The sequence below is a fragment of the Musca autumnalis genome, unplaced genomic scaffold (assembly GCF_047663935.1).
Source record: "Musca autumnalis isolate F117 unplaced genomic scaffold, ASM4766393v1 scaffold_1, whole genome shotgun sequence".
Taxonomy (NCBI): domain Eukaryota; kingdom Metazoa; phylum Arthropoda; class Insecta; order Diptera; family Muscidae; genus Musca; species Musca autumnalis.
The window spans coordinates 319,811,688-319,832,153 of record NW_027411644.1 but is presented as its reverse complement, the minus strand read 5'-3'; the positions used below and the strand labels follow the sequence as shown (position 1 = coordinate 319,832,153).

The window sequence follows — 20,466 nt, the reverse complement described above, 5'->3', positions numbered from 1 at the left end:
AAAATGTACGTACGTACTAAATGCGTAGCTTATGTAGTAGCCCAAAACATTCATTAATTTAAGAATGTGCGCTTAATTGTCCATTGTCATTTCCGTTGTGAGGGCGACTAGAGGAATTTCTAATGAATGCATGTGACTACAGTACTCCCTAATTCGTATTGTAGAATACCTATACCTATGTCCACCACAAATAAAAATGGATAAATTGTCAAAGTTCATTTAGTAAGGTTATCCGGAAGGCGAATTCGGGCCTTAGCATTCGGAGAATCCACAAAAGAAAGAATAAAACTTTAGGTAATAAGATTGCAACGGAAGAAGGTAATGCTGTTACTTAAAAAGGAACTAAATAAGATCAAAAATTATTGCTATGAGAGAACAACTGGTAACCGATAGAAGAACACTTCATTGTAACTCTACAAACAAATTGATTTGCGGTGAAAGTTGCGGTACAGAAGTTCTAATAGGTATTTTAGGCAAAAAAACTATTAAAAGAAACTAATACACTTAAAGAAAATAATTTAAAAACGAAAAATTTAACTAAAGATAAATTAAATGTTGAAGATATTATAGTAAATGGAAATTTGATTGTTTTTAAGTCTGGAGTGTTCCCCCAAAAACATTACTCTCTGTAATAGAGAGTAATGATGAAGTTTAAGCCATTGGGGGTAACACTCCAGACTTAAAAACAATCAAATGAGATTGAAACTTCAACCAAAAACAAAACAAAGTAAATGGAAATTTTGATTTAAATATTATATCCTATAATGTTCATGGTCCAGGATATAAAAATCTTCACCATCGTTTCTTTAAATATTTAGAAAACTTCGATATTTTTTTACTTTTGGAAACGCACGTTGAAGAAAACAAGCAAGAAGCTTATTCCAAACAATTTAACAATTTTAAAATATTTTGGGTTGCTGCTACTAGGAACAATACTAGAGGAAGGGGCATAGGTGGGCAGTTAATCGGGATTGAAAAACAGTCTAGGGAGCGATGGATTCCAGCACAAAACTATCAATAGAGGAAGCCAATTCGTAATCGAATGCGAGCTAAACTCATTTCAAATCGAAATAGTACCGATATATTTAAGAGGAGCAACTTGGGATGAAGATTTGAAGTTCAATGTAGTAAAATAATTATTGGCGACCATAATGCACGGATTGGAGAGCAACAAGAGCTTCCCATAGAAATTGCAAAAAACGGCTTTAGCATGCGTACATCGAAAGATAAAATAATTAACTCCAACGGCAAAAAATATGTAGAATTCTGCGGTAACAATGGTCTTGTAAGGAAGGACAGTTTACATCTGCCAATAAAAACGGTAGTTCCGTAGTTGACTTATGTTCCGTGTCTCCTGAAATCCTTGATGTTTTGAACACATTCCAAGTAGATGATCAAATATGGTCAGACCATTTTCCTATTATAATAATGATTTCAATACCATGTGCAATAAATGAGATGCCTGAAGAGCTTAATCTTTACCAAAATTAACGTGGAAATATGAACACAAAAGCTCTTATCAACATGCTTTGAATTGTAAGACAGAGTCATTGCCAGTAAATCCATTCATCAAAGACCAAACTGGAGTAATATATGAGTCACATCCAAAAAAAATTATGGCCAAATTGTTAGATTCAAAAATAAATGGTTAGATAGAGCATGTTTCAAGAGCAGGAGCCATCGCCTTGCAACCATCGGTTGCTCAACAAGTATGGAAAATCCGGGAACATAGACGACAGAAAGGCATGCACTGAACAGAGAAAAGCATATGTAAACGTATGTAAAATCAAAAAATCGGATTATTACAAGAGCTTGGAGGAAAAAGTAGACAATACGTCGTATAGTAAGGACTGGTGGAGCCTAGCTAAAGAAATTAGAGAGTCAAATGAAAAAGTTTGTTGCTGTTTATCTGCGGATGTATTATAAAATTACTTCAATTGTCTTCTGAACCCAACAATTAACACAGCCTCGATTTTGTATGTGCGCTCCAACACTATTAGACAAAAATTTCACAATCGAGGGACGACCAAATCCCATACGAGTTTTTCATTAATGCACCTGATCTATTCTTTGAACGTCTATGTGAAACTTTTACAAGGATTTTAAACGGTTTCGATGATTACGAAACTTTTCGTACAGGAATAATATTTCCTATACATAAAAAGGGTGATACCACGGATGTAAACAATTATAGAAGTATAACCTTCATGAACTGTATTGGAAAACTCATTTTTGGTATGATAAATAGAAGTATAGTGAGTTGGATAGACAGATACCAGATATTAAATGAATACCAGGCCGGGTTCCGTAAAGGATACTCAACTGTCGACAACATATTTAATATAATGGCAATAGTAAGTTTGAAAAAAAGTATACACCTTCTTTGTAGATTTCAAGGCAGCATTTGACAGAATTCCTAGAGACCTACTAATATACAAACTTCATGAGATAGGTCTGTCTGCTAAAATCATAACCTTCGTATATGAGATATACAAGAATACTAAGTCAGCAGTGTGGTCAGGAAACCAGCTGTCTGATTATTTTGATACCGTAACTAGAGTAAAACAAGGTTGTCTTTTATCGCCCAATTTATTTGCAATATACCTTAACGACCTTCATGAACACTTAGAGAGAAAATGAAGGCAAACATCCGACTACTCATGTACGCGGATGACATAGTCATAATGGCCGATAATCATTGGAAACATACTGCGAAAGGTGGGGAATGGAAGTAAATCAAGCGAAATCTGAAATTATCGTGTTTAGAAGGGGAGGTAAACTTGCGGTAAACAAAAAATGGACATATGTACATTCCGGTTCATCTGAATAGAACCAACCACAATTTGCCTACAAATACCGTTATATCTGACGATATGAGGGGAATTGTAAATTATACATTTGTGGACATGCAGAGTATATAGTAGCCGATATTTTCAATACCTAACATGTTGCAAATGTGCGTTATAACGGTACTTTTTACTGGCTTTATGAAAAAATTTCAAAATATAAGCATGTTTTAATGGTTCGCTAGGATAGAACCACTCTAAGAATTTACACAAATCCTTTGACAGATGTGGTAAACTTTTACAAAAAAATTATTTATAATTATAAATAAATGCCGTGAGTGTTGATTGCCAACAAATATTGTGAAAAAATGTGTGCTTAGAGCTCCAAACAATATTTTTATGAAGAAATCGGTAGAAACAAATTATAAAGCAAAGACATAAAGTAATAAAGACCTGACAAAATGCATGCAACAAAAAAATGTTTACGAAACTATGTATAGAAACATTACCCTTAACAGGTTGCAGTTAATTCAAAATCGCAACCAAGGAGGAACATTTCATGTAATGATATCAGAAACGAAATTTATGAATTCAAGGATCTATTCAAGAATAATTCCATGTCAATTGGATCGGTAAATTCGGTTAAATACGTAAAAATGTATAAAAGACAAAAATGTTATATCACCATATCGTAACATAACATTATGTTAAATTCAAAAGCCATTCACTGAAGAATGATAGCAAAAGAAATGTCTTATCTTGTTGTATTTATGTCTTTGTATAAAGTCAAAATTGTATACTGAATTATCAAACCTGTAAATACTTCCAAATTTTCCACATTTTGAATATTTTAGCTAAATTTATCGAGCTGAAATTTGAGTTGCAGGGTTCCCAGTTGATAAAAAAACGTTCGGATAACAATTATGGACATAGGTCCATGTTTAGATATAGACGCCATAAGATTTTACCTAAGTTTCTTGACTGAATTTTTTTGCATTGAGGGTTCCCAGTGGACAAAAAATGTTTTCTGATAAAAATTATAAGCATAGGGCTACGTTTTGGTACAGGCCCCATATAACGGTACCTCCCGATTTACGGTATTTTAAAAGTTTTAGCGACATTATCCAACCGAAGTGGCTGATATTTGCTATTTAGTCTTCACCATGGTGGCGAAATATTCCTACAAAGAATTGTGGGTACCGTCTTATTTTCGGTATTTTGAAGGTTTTAGCCACACCATCCTCCCGAAATGCCTGTTATTTTGTATTCAGTCTTCATATATTTTTGTGGGCTTATGAAATACATACAAATTTTATCTTAAAAAAAGAGAATTTTAGTTAATTTTTTGCTCGATTAATGGTTAAGAACGGGCCCTTTATTATTATTATTATTATTATTTTTTTTTAATTTGAAATTTTCACTTTGACAGTTTGCTATTTTTTTAAATTGACATTTTTAAAATTCCCACGTTTAAAAACAGCATTATTGGGTACCTAATAAGGCCACGAAAATATATGATGATCGGTCCATACGTTTTCGAGCTTTAGTCGCCACTGCAAAACGCTTTGTTAATGAGGTGGTCACTGAAAAAGATAAATAACAAGCCTCTGCAGCTGGCACCTTTATACATTTGAAGTATAAACTTTTCACAATTTCAACAGCAAATAATATACACTTTTATAAAATTTTCCCCACTTCCATGGTACAATAATACAGGTAGCATTATCAAGCCAGCTGATGGTAACATGACGTGTCAATTGCATTGAATTGATGTCAAATTTTGACATCTTATGTTACCAACAATTGCCGATGCGGCTACCTGTGTATTTGTACCATGCCCACTTCACTAATTTTAAAATTTGCTTTACAAAACTAAGGAACTAAGAACTACTTACAGGTTAAACTCCATATAATCCATATTTGCTTTCAAACAAATGTGAAGCAAAGTGAGTAACATCGAAATCAACTTAAAAATCATATTTGACCCCCATATAGATAAAACTACTTGACCTATCAATACCAATATTTAAAAACCTTATAATTAGAATATTTTCTATCGACTCCCATCAATATTCATATTTGTATTGCGAGGTACTTGGTTTTGACCATTTTTGACTGCTGTCGTGACACTGTGAGACATATTTTGGTAGGCATTTCCTGCCATCGTTCACTTGTTTTTCGAAATGAATTGAACTTGGACAATACTCCGTGGATAAATGGCGGTAAGACAGTTATAATTCGCTTAACAGAAACTGACACCTGATGATTCGGTTTGCTTGCATCCTAAATTAAAAGCACTTCCATCCTATTGTTATTTCTCCTTTTGCCTTTAATTCATTGATATAATGACAAATTGAACTATATTGTTTTTGTCAATTATCTCTTTGAAATATATAACCAGTGACCGATTATGATTATTATGGAACTCGATCGCCCGATTCACACATACAATGTTATAGTCGTTTAAACAATGAATCAATCGGTAGCAGCATGTTAATAATCCAAAGTACAGACTCTTCTTAATCGGACGTTTCACACAATCTGCCTCATCACATTATTGAAAGTGAATGATTATTTATATATGTATGTATATTAATATGTGATTAAAGTAATAATTGAAAATCTAAATAGATTTATTTTTTATTTCAAAATTATGTACAGACTTGTTCATTTTGGACCCTCTCATGTTATCAATTGAGAGTAAGTACATGAAACAAATTTGTTCACGAGCTAATCACGTTCTATAACCGCACTTAGATGGGATAAAAATCATTTATTTACCGTTAATATTAACCCGTTTAACTTTGTTTATGTTTATATAAACAAAAGAGTACGTATTTATGTATATATTTGGCAAAATAATTTCCGCATATATTTTTTTGGAATAAAAACAAAATTTGTATTCGAAAACAATTGTAAAAACTACACGTGATTTACCTTGCCACTGCTGATGTTCTGTGTGTAAGACTGAATCACTGTCATCTGTTTTTTGTCGGTTTTGAATTTCAATAAGTTTGGAATACATAAATTATTGATCAAATGAATTTAGGCACATACATACATAAAATGCGAATTTGGTATATATGCAAATGAAGTAAATAAGAATATCATTGACAAAAATAAGTGACAAATAATAATTTTAATTTTTAACACAATGAATTATGATTTTTTTAGTTTAACCTACAACCTAAAAAGAATTTTTGGTTTTAATTTTTAAAGACATAGTATACTTAAGTAATTTTTTTAAACAATTTGACCAATGTCATTGATAAATCGACACTGTTTACAAACAAGGTTCGCAGCACCGCATATCAGGAAATCACTTATTTTAATGTCCTTAGTAATGACATGGTGGAATGTGAGAGAATTCTTAATTGGTTTCGTGTTCAATAAATATTGCAGAAATGCCAATCGATGGACAGAATGACAAGTGTTAGTGTTGTTCCAGAGCAACATAATGCTGTAATAAGTTAATCTTGTCGGGAATTTCTTATACTATTTACATAATAAAGTACGAGAAAAGCCAACGGAATAGTGATTTATTCAGACAGGTTTATTTTATCTGTAGTATATGTATGTAATACTACAATGTCTTGGAACAAATATTTCATCTGCGAACCTACTCATGGCATATCAGTAAAGGTTACTTTACACGATCACTTGGTAAACCCGTATTCAGCAGAATGTTTGACAGGCTATGGTCAATTTAAACAATAGTTAATTCTTCAAAATCAGTCCAGGCAGTGGTTACCAAAAATAATTTCTACCTTGGATGCAACATCTAATGCTGGGGTGAGAATTACTACCCAGCAAAAAATTGTCATCAAAAATGCTTTTCATTCTTAGGTGCTTGTGTCTCCGGATTACATCTTTTTTACATAAACCACTCATGATTCTTACAAGAAGTTGTGCCACTAGGATGTAATCCGCTCTTTTTCCTTATGAGTGCATTAAACTGGATGTGTGTTTGAATCAGTTTTAAGATGCAATAAAAATCCACTCCCCAGTAATTTGTATATCCTCAACCATTAGGCTAAAGAGGGTATATACACTTTGATACGACCAAAAATGTGCCTCATCGAAATAATGAATTTAGACCCCAAGTATGTTTGAACGATGTTTCAGACAATTTGGGGTCGATTTAGCCATGTCCGTCTGTCTGACTGGCTAATGCGCACGATAACTTTCGAACGGAGCAACCGATTCGAACCAAACGTTGTACTTCGTAATATTTTGCCAAAACTTGGTATAAGTTTGGTACACTCCTTCCGGTACCTCCTCCACAAAAGTTGGGAAATGTTCGGAAAATTTGTGCGCACGATAACTCTTGAAGGAAGTTACCGATTTTATCCATACTTTGGACATCTACCAGACATAGATGAGGTTCCAATATGGACTCTATCGACCTATTCCTTCGGGTACCTCCCACACACAATTTAGGAAAAGTTCAGTTTAGGACCTGCTCTCGAATCGCTTTGATTTTTATTGTAACGACTTATATTTTCTGCCCCCTTACGGCAGTACATGTTTTACAAGTGGCAAGACTATACTTGCCGAGAAAATAAGCCGAAGTTGTAAAAAACCCTATGGCACCAAGTGTAGTGGTTGGCTAAAATTTGGCCATCGTAATATTTTGTCCGAACTTAGTTTAGTTCGAAAATAGGTCATATCAGTTCACTCCTTCGGGTACCTCCCCCACAAAAGTTCAAAACCTTTCGGTAAAATAGAGCGCACTATACTTTGCACATCGTAATATTTCTACGAGACATTGATCCGGTTAGAATATGGACTATATATTAGAGTTGTGCAATGTCGTTCAATTAAACGATCCGTTCAATGGACACCAGTATCACACGTTGATTTTTATGATGTTACTCATTCGTCTTTGAACGGGACAGTGATCCGGATCGTTTAATTGAACGAGATGGCCCAACTCTACTATATATGTCAACTCCTCCGGGTACCTCCCACACAAAATATCGGAAAAGTGAAACATGTTTCATTTAAAGCCACTATTACGGTGGTACAAGTTGAGTGGCAAATACATACTTCTTCAGAAAATGATCCGAAAGCTGTAAAAAAACTACTACAGCCAGCATGTGTAGTGACTGGTGTGTACAAAAGCTCTCGAATAGAATACTGGTCCACACTTTGCATATCGTAATATATATTCGAATATTATATGAAATTCAAAGGTGGTGCTTAAGGGTCCACTCCTTCGGGTACCTCTCCACAAAAGATCGAAAATATTCGCTAAAAATGGAAGGCGCGATATCTCATAAACGGAGCAACCGATTTGGTCCAAACTTTGGATCTCGACATATTTTCCAAACTAACAACCCAATCATGAATATTCTTGCGGGATACAACTCTCGCGGAATATATTTTTCTCGAGAGAACATTCCTCCTACCATGAATAATGTGAGAAATATAATCATTGAATTTGGCAGCACTGAAGGGTCTTTTTCATACCTTGTGTGCCCTAATTGTTGTGAAAACAAAGAGAAAATTTTAAGTGTTTGTGTTTTTAGACAAAATCTAAATTTGTTGATTTTGTCTAAAAACACAAACACTTAAAATTTTCTCTTTTGCTGTGTTCCAGAACCAGCAAGAAGCTACTACTTTTTACTACGATAACAATTTTTCCTTTATGTTATCGAAAAAAATAGTAAAAATTAGTAGATTCTTGCAGTACTGGAACAGACCATTTGTTTCTTGTTTCTCAAATAAATTACACTTTTATACATCAAAGACATTCAGAAGATGTTACTAATTATGAAAAACATCAGCAGCCGAATCATGAATTAAAATTCCGTGCGGAATTTTTCTCTTCACCCTTCTTTGCTATCACAAACAAAAAATCCGCACGGAAAAAAATTCCGATGGAGAAAAAGTAGGTATCATGAACGCTCTCAAAGATGTGTTTTCCTCCAAAAAAATCTCCCTTGCAAAACTGAAGGGAGTTTAAAGGAAAAAACGAAACATTTGGAAAAAACGGAAAAAAAATCCGATGGAGAAAAAGTAGGTATCATGAACGCTCTCAAAGATGTGTTTCCTCCAAAAAAATCTCCCTTGCAAAACTGAAGGGAAAAAAACGGAAAAAAATTCCGATGGAGAAAAAGTAGGTATCATGAACGCTCTCAAAGATGTGTTTTCCTCAAAAAAATCTCCCTTGCAAAACTGAAGGGAGTTTACAAAAAAACTTAGTATTTCACACAAACTTTGCACAAAACATGCAAAATATACACTTTTGTTGGGATTTTATACTCAAATCTTTTACTTGTGGTTGGAAATTTATTAAAAATTTAACAAATTTTAAAAAATAACATCACTTTGTAAACTCAGTCACTCTCCACTTTTTGTATTGATCAACGATGGGATGCGAGAATTTTGGACATACAAAATTGTTGCATAACAATTGTTGAAAAAAACACGGGATAAAAGCATATTTTTTGGCTTAAATGTCGTTTAGGGGCTTAAATGTCGTTTACAGTAGATAGCCCTTAACATCCTCAATACAACGATATATAATTTTCCGGGGGAAGTCCATACTTCCCGAGATATGGGTCTTGACATTTCGGAAATTTCGTACTTTCATACCTTTAGGTTGTTTAGGGGCACCCATGGTTTAATAAGAAAGGTTAGCTAAAGCTTTCTGTCAGTTCAATTTTTTTCTTTCAACTGTTCCTAAAACGTCAAAACAATATACACAATCTGTGTATGTGTGTGTGCTATTTGAATAATATGCCAAACAATTTTAAAAACAATCGAATTCAATGATTTTTAAAATTGATTTTAGAACATTTGTATGGAAGAAATTTGTCAGCTTTGCATTGAAACAAACATTTTATCATATCCACAACTCGATTATGTGGAAAAACCTTGACACTTCATTCATTGTTCGCGTTTTTTATAAAATGCTCAAAAATGGTATTGTCATGGTTTAATAAGAAAGGTTAGCCAAAGCTTTATGTCAATTTAATTTTTTTCATTCGAGTATGCCTGAAACTTCAAAACAATATAACCAAACTGTGTATGTGTGTGTGGTATTTGAATAATATGCCAAACAATTTTAAAAACAATCGAATTCAATGATTTTTAAAATTGTTTTTAGACCATTTGTATGGAAGAAATTGGTGAGATTTGCATTGAAACAATCAGTTTATCATATTCACAACTCGATTATGTGGAGAAACCTTGACACTTCATTCATTTTTCGGTTCTTTTATAAAATGCTCAAAAAATGGATTGTAAACAAACCCACTTGTTGCTTTTATTTTGAAGTTTTAGGAATTCAAGAAAAACAAGGGTTCTATAGATTTTTTTCATTTAAATCTACCTCTTTACTTATACCATGGGTATTGTAAACAAACCCACTGGTTGCTTTTGTGTTTAGGAATTCAGGAAAAACAAGGGTTCTATAGATTATTTTCATTTAAACCTACCTCTTTACTTATACCATGGGGGCACCTCTCGGATTTCAATTTAAAAGTGAGTTTTGATCGCGTAGCCCACTTTTGACCCTGTCCATAGGAGAAATTCTTAAATCCCCGGCCGAAGGCCGGCTACTTAAGAACACTTTCAATTTAAAAGAGAGTTTTGATCACGTAAGTATGAATTATCTATTTTTGATTTCTACTAAGTGTTATGATTTGCCATATGGTTATATGAACAACTATCATCGCGAATTCCGTTTTTTATGTTTTGTGATTTTCATATCTAATCGTGAATTCCGTTTTCCAATACATTGTAATTTGTAAAAACAGCAATGTTTTGTTACTTAGATGCGTAAAGCGTTTTCGGGGCCGTAAAAATGGCAACTGCGATTTCAAGCGTTCCCTCGGGAAAGGAACGTTTTTCGAAAATTCGCATTTGTCATTATATCAAATTATTCTTTTTTGTTTTTTATGGGTTAAGAGGAAATGTCCATTATCCGATATAATGGAAGAATCAGGAATAGGAAACAAATGTGCAGTTGACTGGAACAACTTCTGCAGGGAAGTTGTGGTTTTCAGTTCATTTCAAACATTATTGCAAATTGGTGGCCCAGGAATATACATATGTCGAAATTGATGAGTCGAAAATAGGCAAATAGGCAAATATAACCGTGGGCATGCCGTAGAGGGACAGTGGGTGTTTGGTGGTGTGGAGAGAGGCACTAACAACTGATTTATAGTGCCTGTTGAAGATCGCAGCCGTGATACTCTGATTCCTTTAATAAGGAAATATATTCGGCCGGTCTCCATAATCGTATCGGATCTTTGGAAGGTAAGTGTTTTGAGATTGAACCTTTTTTAATATTAATGAACTTTTTCTTTAGGCGTACGACTCGCTGAAAATTGAGGGTTACAATCACTATCGGGTTAACCACTCAAAAAATTTTCTGCACCCAAAAACAGGGCAGCACACGAATACGATCGAGGGATAATGGCGCCATCTCAAGGGATCACTTGCTGAATATAACCGTCGAAAAATTTATTTCAACGGTTATATTCAGAAGTTTATCTTTTTGAGATGGTGCAAAACGAATAAAAAAGACCCATTTCTTGAATTCCTAAAATTTGCTGTCAAAGTCTACAGATGACAGCGAATTGGAGGAATTAAGAATGGGTCTTACAGAAGACCCTATAGCACTGGATGTAAGTTGTCCCGAGGATAATTGTGAAGAAGACGAAGTTCCGGCCAAACGAAGGTGCTGCCGACAACCGCATATTTGGTTTTAATTATTGGTTTTTTATTATTGTTTTCTTTTTTATTATGTTGACGTATAAAAACTTAATAAATTATTATTGGAAAATCTAATTATCATTATTAATTATTGGCGGCATTGGAAAGTACTCTTCGTGAGCATTAAAACGAGTCCCATATTGCATAGGTTTTAAAAATAATGGTGATAAAAGTAAAAAAGTCAAGACCCAAATCTCGGGAAGTATGGACTTCCCCCGGAAAATTATATATCGTTGTATTCAGGATGCCTAGGGCTATCTACTGTAAAAATTTCAGCCCGATCCGAGAGGTGCCCCTAAACAACCTAAAGGTGTGAAAGTACGAAATTTCCGAAATGTCAAGACCCATATCTCGGGAAGTATGGACTTCCCCCCGGAAAATAATATATATTTGTATTCCGAAATGTCAAGACCCATATCTCGGGAAGTTTGGACTTCCCCCCCGGAAAATTATATATCGTTGGAAAAATTTCGGACCGATCCGAGAGGTGCCCCTAAACGACACTTGTTCCCATGATAGTGGCAGTTCCAGAGCACAATGAAGTCAATTGCACTGTCTTCTTAGAAATTTCCAATCGCATCTGATGTTTTTCATAATTAGTAACATCTGCTGAATGTCTTTGATGTATAAAAGTGTAATTTATTTGATTAAATTTGTTGATTTTGTCTAAAAACACAAACACATATGGCCTGTTCCCGTACTTTATAAAGTGGTAAAAGTCGTAAAAGTTGTAAAAGTCGTAAACGATTTTCATATAAATTTTGTGTACGGGAACGCAAAATGTGTAAAAGTGGTAAAAATTGTAAAAACTTTTTAGTTCTGGAACAGAGCTATAAATTTTTTCTTTGTTTTCACAACAATTAGGGCACACAAGGTATGAAAAAGACCCTTCAGTGCTGCCAAATTCAATGCAAAGTGATGTTATTTTGTAAAATTTGCTCAATTTTTATAAATTTCCAACCACAAGTTAAAGATTTTAGTATAAAAATCCCAACAAAAGTGTTTATTTTGCATGTTTTGTACAAAGTTTGTGGGAAATACTAAGATTTTTGGTAAACTCCCTTCAGTTTTGCAAGAGAGTTTTTTTTGGAGAAAACACATGTTTGAGAGCGTTCATGATACCTACTTTTTCTCCATCGGAATTTTTTTCCGTGCGGATTTTTTGTTTGTGTAATAATTTGTATCTTGTTTTAAGCGCAATTTAAGGTCGGTTCGAGGATCCTTGGAAATTTGTACCGAATGTTCTCCTTGTGGTTATTTTTGGAGTGATATTATGTTGTTTTATGGGCAAAATCCCACAAACTGGTAGACGTGGTATCTATCGAAAGGAATGACACATAAAATAAGACCCGCATCCAGAATGGACACTATGGTCCATACCAGCATTTTGAGCTTTAATCCAAATCCATATTTTTCATACTGTGATTTTTGGTCCTATGAACTTATTCTGAAAACATCTATACATATAATTTTGTAGTAAAAAATGTTTCAATTCACACAGACTGAGGGTATATCTCTGCCGCCAAACCCGACTGATACTTTTTTACTTGTTACTACTGATTTATTGCATTTATGATGGTGCCGAGGTAGGCGAAAACGACGAGGCATAATAGTACGTTTATATATATTTTTATTAAACAAACCCACTGGGTTTCAAATGTCAATTTCATTGCGTATATTTCAAACAAATCCTCATAAAGAAGGTTAACTCTGCAAAAGCTATAATATAAACATGGCCTAAGTTACGACTATTCACTCATAAAAATATGCGTACGTCCCTGCTCCTATACATAACATGGGTTCTCGAAGGAGGTTTTTGGTATTCTTATCTGGTAGTCAAGTCTCTCCTTCATCCACAGGGGTGAAACTGGAGACCACATGTTTTAACCTCAGGCCGATGTCTAAAAAACTTTCCGATTTCGTAGGACATGTCCATACATTATGGCAACTTGTGCAGAGATTCGAACCGAATTAGGGAAGAGCTAGATAATTCGTACCCCAATAAATCGAAAATCTGTAGGTTTCCTTCGCATCTCAACTCCGATTAAATCTAGTGTATTATTATCTTAGTTCTTCTGTATTTGTGTCATTTTATATCCTACATCATAATACACGCACATCTAAATATTCGTCGGATACCCTATATAGTATATATATTCTTGATCAGCATAAAATTCTATGTCGATATAAAGATGTCGCTTTGACCATCCGTCTGTTGAAATCAAGATACAGCTCACAATTTTTAAGATAGAGCTTTCTATAAAAGTTTCTATTACTCCTAGGATGTTGGTATTGAAAGTGGGCTATATCGGTCAGCATTTTGATATATCCACCATAGAAGGGTACCTCCTGATTTTCGGTATTTTGAAGGTTGTGGCCTCAATATCCCACCGAAATCGTTGAAATTTGGTATTTAGTCTTCCATAGAGGTATAAAATATTTCAGAAGAGAATTATCAGTATAGGTTCATGACTTTATGTAGCCCCCATAGAAGCGTTTCTCCCGATTCCGGTATTTTGAAAGTTGTGCCGTTAATATCCCACCAAAACGGATGTAATTTGCTATGTAGTCTTCCATAGGGGTATACAAATTTCCACCCTCATGTAAGCGTACCCCCTGATTTTCGGTAAATTGAAGGTTGTACCCTCAATATCCCATCGAAAATAAAGGAACAAACCAATAATACAGTTTCAAAACATCCCTTCCAAAAAATCAAATAGTATAGGTCCACGTTTTGGTATAGCCCACATATAAGGGTAAACTCATTTAAGATTAGTTGAAGATTTTAGTCACATTTTTCTACCAAATTCGTTGGATTATTGTCAGTTAAGATATTCTCGGGGGAGCCTGTAACCCCTAGAGGACGCGTCCCCAGGTGGCGGATAGGGGAATGCTTCCCAGATATGGGTGGTAAGAGGGAAATCAAATACCTCTCGCGGACCAACAGGTAGCGGTGTCTGTTTCCACAGTGGGCGGCTGCAAACAGCGTCTGTACTCTAAGAAGAGCGGCTGAAACGAGGACGGAAAACTTACAACCCATCAGAAGATAAGGGGAAATCACTGATGTATTATCCCTTGAAAACCATATTACAATGAATGCAGAAACAAACATATGGCCCTCAATCTCCGGTAACTCGAGGGTGCTAAGAATCCCCGGAGGTAAAACTAAAAAGACGCTTAACATTGGTACTTGGAATGTTAGAAGCCTTTATGAGTCAGGCAAATTAAGCAACACAATATCTGAAATGGAAAGACTGAATATAGATATCCTAGGTGTTTGCGAAACCTGGTGGCCGAATGTTTCGGAATTCGTATCCCATGGTGCCAAAATCTTCTTCTCTGGAAATTCGAACAAGAATCATAGGAATGGTGTTGGGATTATCATTAGAGGGAACATTTCCAAAAGCGAGGTAGGATTTTTTCCAAAGTCAGATAGGACCATGATGATCAAAATAAAAGCAAGGCCGCTCAACATCAATATAATTCAAGTATATGCTCCCACATCAGACAGAAGCAATGAAGAAGTAGAAATGTTTTATGAGGAAATAGAAAGTCTTGTTAAACTTACAAAACCCCATGATATAAATATCATCCAAGGTGATTTTAATGCAAAAGTAGGGAGAGGTGAAGTAACTGGTGTTACAGGACGATATGGATTGGGCGAAAAAAATGAAAGAGGTGAACGACTCATTCAATTCTGTCAAGAATTCAACATGAAGATAGCAAATACACTTTTCACTCTACCGCCAAGAAAGCTCTACACTTGGAAATCTCCACAAGACAGAATTGGCAACATCATTAGAAACCAAATTGACTTCATTCTTATCAACAGGCGACACTGCTCATCAATAAGGAAGGCCACAACATATCCGAGTGCTGATGTACCATCAGATCATAACCTTTTAATGGCAAAGATACGCATAAAACTAAAAACTCATACTAAAAAGGCACAAAGTAAAAAACTTGACTTAGGAAAACTTCAAAACCAAACACTAAAATCGGATGTATGTACAAGAATAAATACAGAGCTGAATAATGTCGACAGCGAAGATATAGAAAATATATGGAATAATGTAAAGAATACTATAAACTCAATAGCCAGAAACACCCTAGGCAATTTTATAAAACCAAAGACCAAAAATTGGATGACTCAAGAAATCCTGCAGCTAATGGATGAAAGAAGAGCATTTAAAAATAAAGATTACGAAAAGTACTGGGAACTAAATAGAGAAATTCAAAGGGAGATACGTAACGCAAAAAATAATCACCTAAATACTCAATGTCAGGAAATTGAAAGACTTATGAGCCTACATGACGATTTCAACCTGCATAAGAAATTGAAAGAAGCATCTGGACAATATAGGAATACAAATCCATCTATCCTTTTCAATAACAACAATGAACCGGTCTTTGAAATTGCAGAAAAGAAACATATCTGGAAAGAATATATCCAAACACTATTTAAGGATGATAACAGATCAAGCTACGTTAACAATGCACCAGATTATATGACAGGAAACAGCATCACAAATAATGAAGTAGAATCAGCAATAAAATCCCTTCGAGATGGAAAAGCTACAGGGCCTGATGAAATTCCAGTTGAATTATTAAAAATGCTAAATAACAGCAACATTGAGCTACTGACAAAACTGTTTAACTACATCTACGATACTGGTATATACCCACAGGATTGGCTAAAATCCACCTTTATAACAATACCAAAAAAACCCCATGCCAAAAAATGCAATGACTATCGTCTCATTAGTTTAATGAGTCACGCTCTTAAAATTTTTCTTAAAATTATCCAGAAGAGAATATATGAGACATGTGAAAAGGAAATGGGAGGAACTCAATTTGGTTTTAAGGAAGGAAAGGGAACCCGTGAGGCTTTATTCTGCATACAAATACTCGTTCAAAAATGTAGAAGTGTCCACAAAGACGTATTTTTATGCTTTATAGATTACGAAAAAGCATTCGACACTGTGCAGCATGATAAGCTCATGGAAATTCTCACAGCAATTGGAATCGATGAGAAAGAGATAAGGTGTATTAAAAGCTTGTACTGGCACCAGACTGCCCAAGTCAACATAAATGGAGATTTAACTGAAGATGTAGCAATATCTAAAGGAGTTCGGCAAGGATGCATTTTATCCCCACTACTCTTCAATATTTACTCCCAAAAAATTTTTCACGAAGCAGTAGATGGCATCCAAGAAGGTATATTGATAAACAACAGTTACATAAATAATATCAGATATGCTGATGACACTACATTAATATCCGACAGCATATCAGGCCTACAAAATCTTGTTGATAGACTAACATCAAGTAGTGAGTTGTATGGGCTAAAAATAAACACCCTCAAAACAAAATTTATGATAATAAGTAAGAACAACGCTCACAACGAGCTGATTTTAAAAATACAAAATTTCCATATTGAGAGGGTACAAAGTTTCAAATATCTGGGAGTTTTGCTAAACGATCAATGGGACTACTCAAAAGAAATCAAATGTCGCATAGAAATGGCAAGAGATGCATTTCATAAATATAAAAAAGTTCTAATAAGCCATGATATAAATGTTGCAACAAAATCTCGTTTAATAAAAGCGTATATATGGCCAGTCTTGTTATATTCAGTCGAAGTGTGGACGTTAAAAGCGGCAGATATCAAACGACTCGAAGCATTTGAGATGTGGGTGTACCGTCGAGCACTAAAAATACCATGGGTCCTGCATGTATCAAATACTGAAGTATTGCGAAGAATGAATACAACAAGAGAATTATTAAACAGCATAAAGAAACGGAAAACGGCATATCTAGGGCACATTATGCGAAACCGTAAATACATCATTCTCCAGGAAATACTGCAAGCAAACATAGAAGGAAGACGTACCAGAGGAAGAAAAGAGATGTCATGGATTCAAAATATCCAACAATGGACAGAATTCCAGAACGCCGAAAATCTAATAAGCATAGCGAGAAATAGAGATATATTTTCCTATTTTGTTAATAATTTATAAAAAACATAAATATGTAATTTTTTTGACAATTGTAATATGATCGCTAACATTCGAAAATCGAATAAGCAATAAAGAAGAAGAAGATATTCTGCTCCTTCAAGAATCAAGAGGAAGAGCTCATTACTTTCATAAACGAAAATAAAGTATTGCCTTAATACAGTTCTTGGTGGAGGGTATAAAAAGTTCGGAACGGGCGAAATTAACGCCGTTCATACGTGTTGACAATTGAGCTTAGAACCAAAGTCTACTTCTCCAAGTCCCCTTTAAAAAACCACAGAAATGCAAGAAGAAAATGGAATGTCATAGTTATTTGTCCGTATTTTAGAGTTAATAACCCACATACCTATTTAATTTTTTATTTAATACCAATATAGGTACCTTTACTTGTATAATGTGTTTAGACACCACACTGCAATTCCAAACATGTGATCTAATTTTGTTTTCTAAATGTCATTGACAATGAATACTACGGTTCCCTTCGAAATGAATGATGGTGATAAACTTTTTGACATTTGAAATTCCAGTGAGATAGAGAACGCGATAATTAGCATTAATTAAAAATATAAATACTTTAGATGAGAATTCTTCTTACCAGACAAATATTCCACCAGTGCCAATACGTTCCAATTCATTGGTCACAATATCTTTATAGGTATCTTCATTTATGATGACTTTTGATTTTTCACCTTGATCCTGAGTCATTTTGGACTATGGGTAGTTGTTGTCACCCAATAATAAATAACTTTGTATTTTTCCACTAAATAATTGCGTGGAATGGAAATGGCACCACCACCTCCACCAAAAACTACCTTGGGGATAATTCCACAAGTTACAAAAGAATAACAACAACAAGTGGGACACACACGCAATTTTTCTTTTGTGCTAAGGTTCTATTATATTTGTCACAATGTGCTCTGCTCGTCGTCCAGCTAGTGGCCACTAACGATGATCATCAAGTCAGTCAGTAAGACACAGTCAGTCTGTGATTTTTTTTTTCAATTTTTTCTGTTACTTTGTACAACACTTAACACACTAATAACAATGTTTGGGGGTTAGTTAGTCTTGGAGGAACTGTTGATGATCACAATGTTGAATTAACAACGGTGGGAGGTAAGAATTGAATTAATCGACTTTCACTGTGTCACAATGCGCATGCATTTTTTGATGGCGCCTAGGTTCTAGTGTTGCATTTAAGAACAAATGTGACATTAACATTCAAAATCTCGAGGAAAAGTTATTGAACAAAAAACAAATTAACAATTTTCTATTTTATCACAGATCACTTTCACTTTTTTTCGTTTCCTTAATTTTCTTTTGCGATTTTCACAGCCACATTTATTATTCAAAAGGATTGTCAATGGAGAGTGACGACCTCTTCCACTCGTCGTTGGATTTTAATTGATTTTTTTTTTACACTTTAGAATTGTTCTCCTTCTTCATTGTCTAGTGTACTTCATTCCCTTCTTTCAAGCAGTATTTAACTTTCCCTGTCTGTGCATTTACTTCTTCAAGTTACGTTTGAAGTCGTCGGCTCAAAAAATTAATTCCCGTTTTAAACCTGCAACTAACCGATCACACTGAATGCGTTTTGCTTACTAAAGTCTCTAGGCATAGATCGCTTCATATTAAACGAACAACGAGAAAGACGACAAATGCTAAACACCATTGACGACTCGACTCAATGGTCATTATGATGTTTGAACACCAGCCAGTTGCCACACAGCACACAATGTTGTGCGATGAACGAACTCAAGACGATCGCCCACAGCAAGTACTGCATGTACATATGTAAGTACACTGCTGTCGAAAAGTATGTACATTAGACTGACAAAAAAATAATTTTTTGTAACTTACAATTGTGAAAATCGGTTCAGATTTCGATATAGCTATACAGGGCCCAAAATACCTAAAATCGACCTATCGGAGCTATATCAAACTCCGATCCGATTCTCAAAATTTTTTGTAACCACGCGTTTTTAGGTCACAACAATGAACTGTTAAAAAATGTTCATCGATTGCACCATAAATGCGGCTTTCAGAGAATTTTCGTAAAAATGCACCTTTGGTCTTATCCCTGGTGGTACAGGTTAACTTTAACCGATCGCCATAAACTCTCATATATAAGGTTTTAAAATTAAATGGAAAAATGTGGGGTCAGTCAAATGTGCATATCTCCATCGGAGGAAGCATAAATTCCTTTTCAGGTCAATGCGTACATTGCCGTCTTTGGTTTTGTGGATCCTCGTAATTCCCACTCCAATTCCCTCTGGTTTAATTTTTTTCAAGATATCGGCAACGGACGAATGTCTTTGTTTCGTAATTGATTCGCTCTTGGTTCTAACCGGGGATTTCTCCGTCTTTTTACACCCTCCACTATAGTATGGAGGGTATATTAAGTTTGCTTTTCCGTTTGTAAAGCAGTGAAATATACATTTGCGACCCTATAAAGTTTATATGTTCAGAATAGAAACCTGAGTCGATATAGCCATGTCCATCTGGGAGTAACTTTATATGGTGTTGCAATCACTCAAGCGTCCGCTATAATTGAGATAAAGCGCAAAATTTTTGCACCCGAATGTCTTTTTCCATATGCTGGACAAGTCGGAGGATGTGATTTATCGGCCCACGTTTTGGTATAGACCCCATATAACGGTACCTCCCGATTTTCAGTATTATAAGGATTTTAGCTACTGATCTACCTGTAATTTAAGATTTGAAGTTCGCCGTGGCCACAAAATATCTCTAACAAAAATTGTCAACATAGGTCCAACTTTTAGAATAGCCCCCATATAACGGTACCTCCCGATTTTCGGTATTTTAGCTACCGATCTACCTGTAATTTAACATTTGAAGTTCGCTGTGGACAAAAAATATATCAACCAAAAATTGTCAACATAGGTCCAACATTTGGTATAGCCCCCATATAACGGTAC

General features: G+C 34.8%; 1 protein-coding gene across 1 annotated transcript in view; it reads right to left on the bottom strand.

Moving 5' to 3' along the window:
* The window catches only part of LOC141390063 (organic cation transporter protein), a 39,721-nt gene extending 20,524 nt beyond the window's left edge, over positions 1-19,197 (bottom strand). The window contains exon 1 of the mRNA XM_073962515.1: positions 18,126-19,197. Within this exon, the coding sequence (XP_073818616.1) occupies positions 18,126-18,235 (110 nt within the window). The 5' untranslated portion in view covers positions 18,236-19,197. The remainder of the gene's footprint in view (positions 1-18,125) is intronic.
* Positions 19,198-20,466: the final 1,269 nt, after the last annotated feature.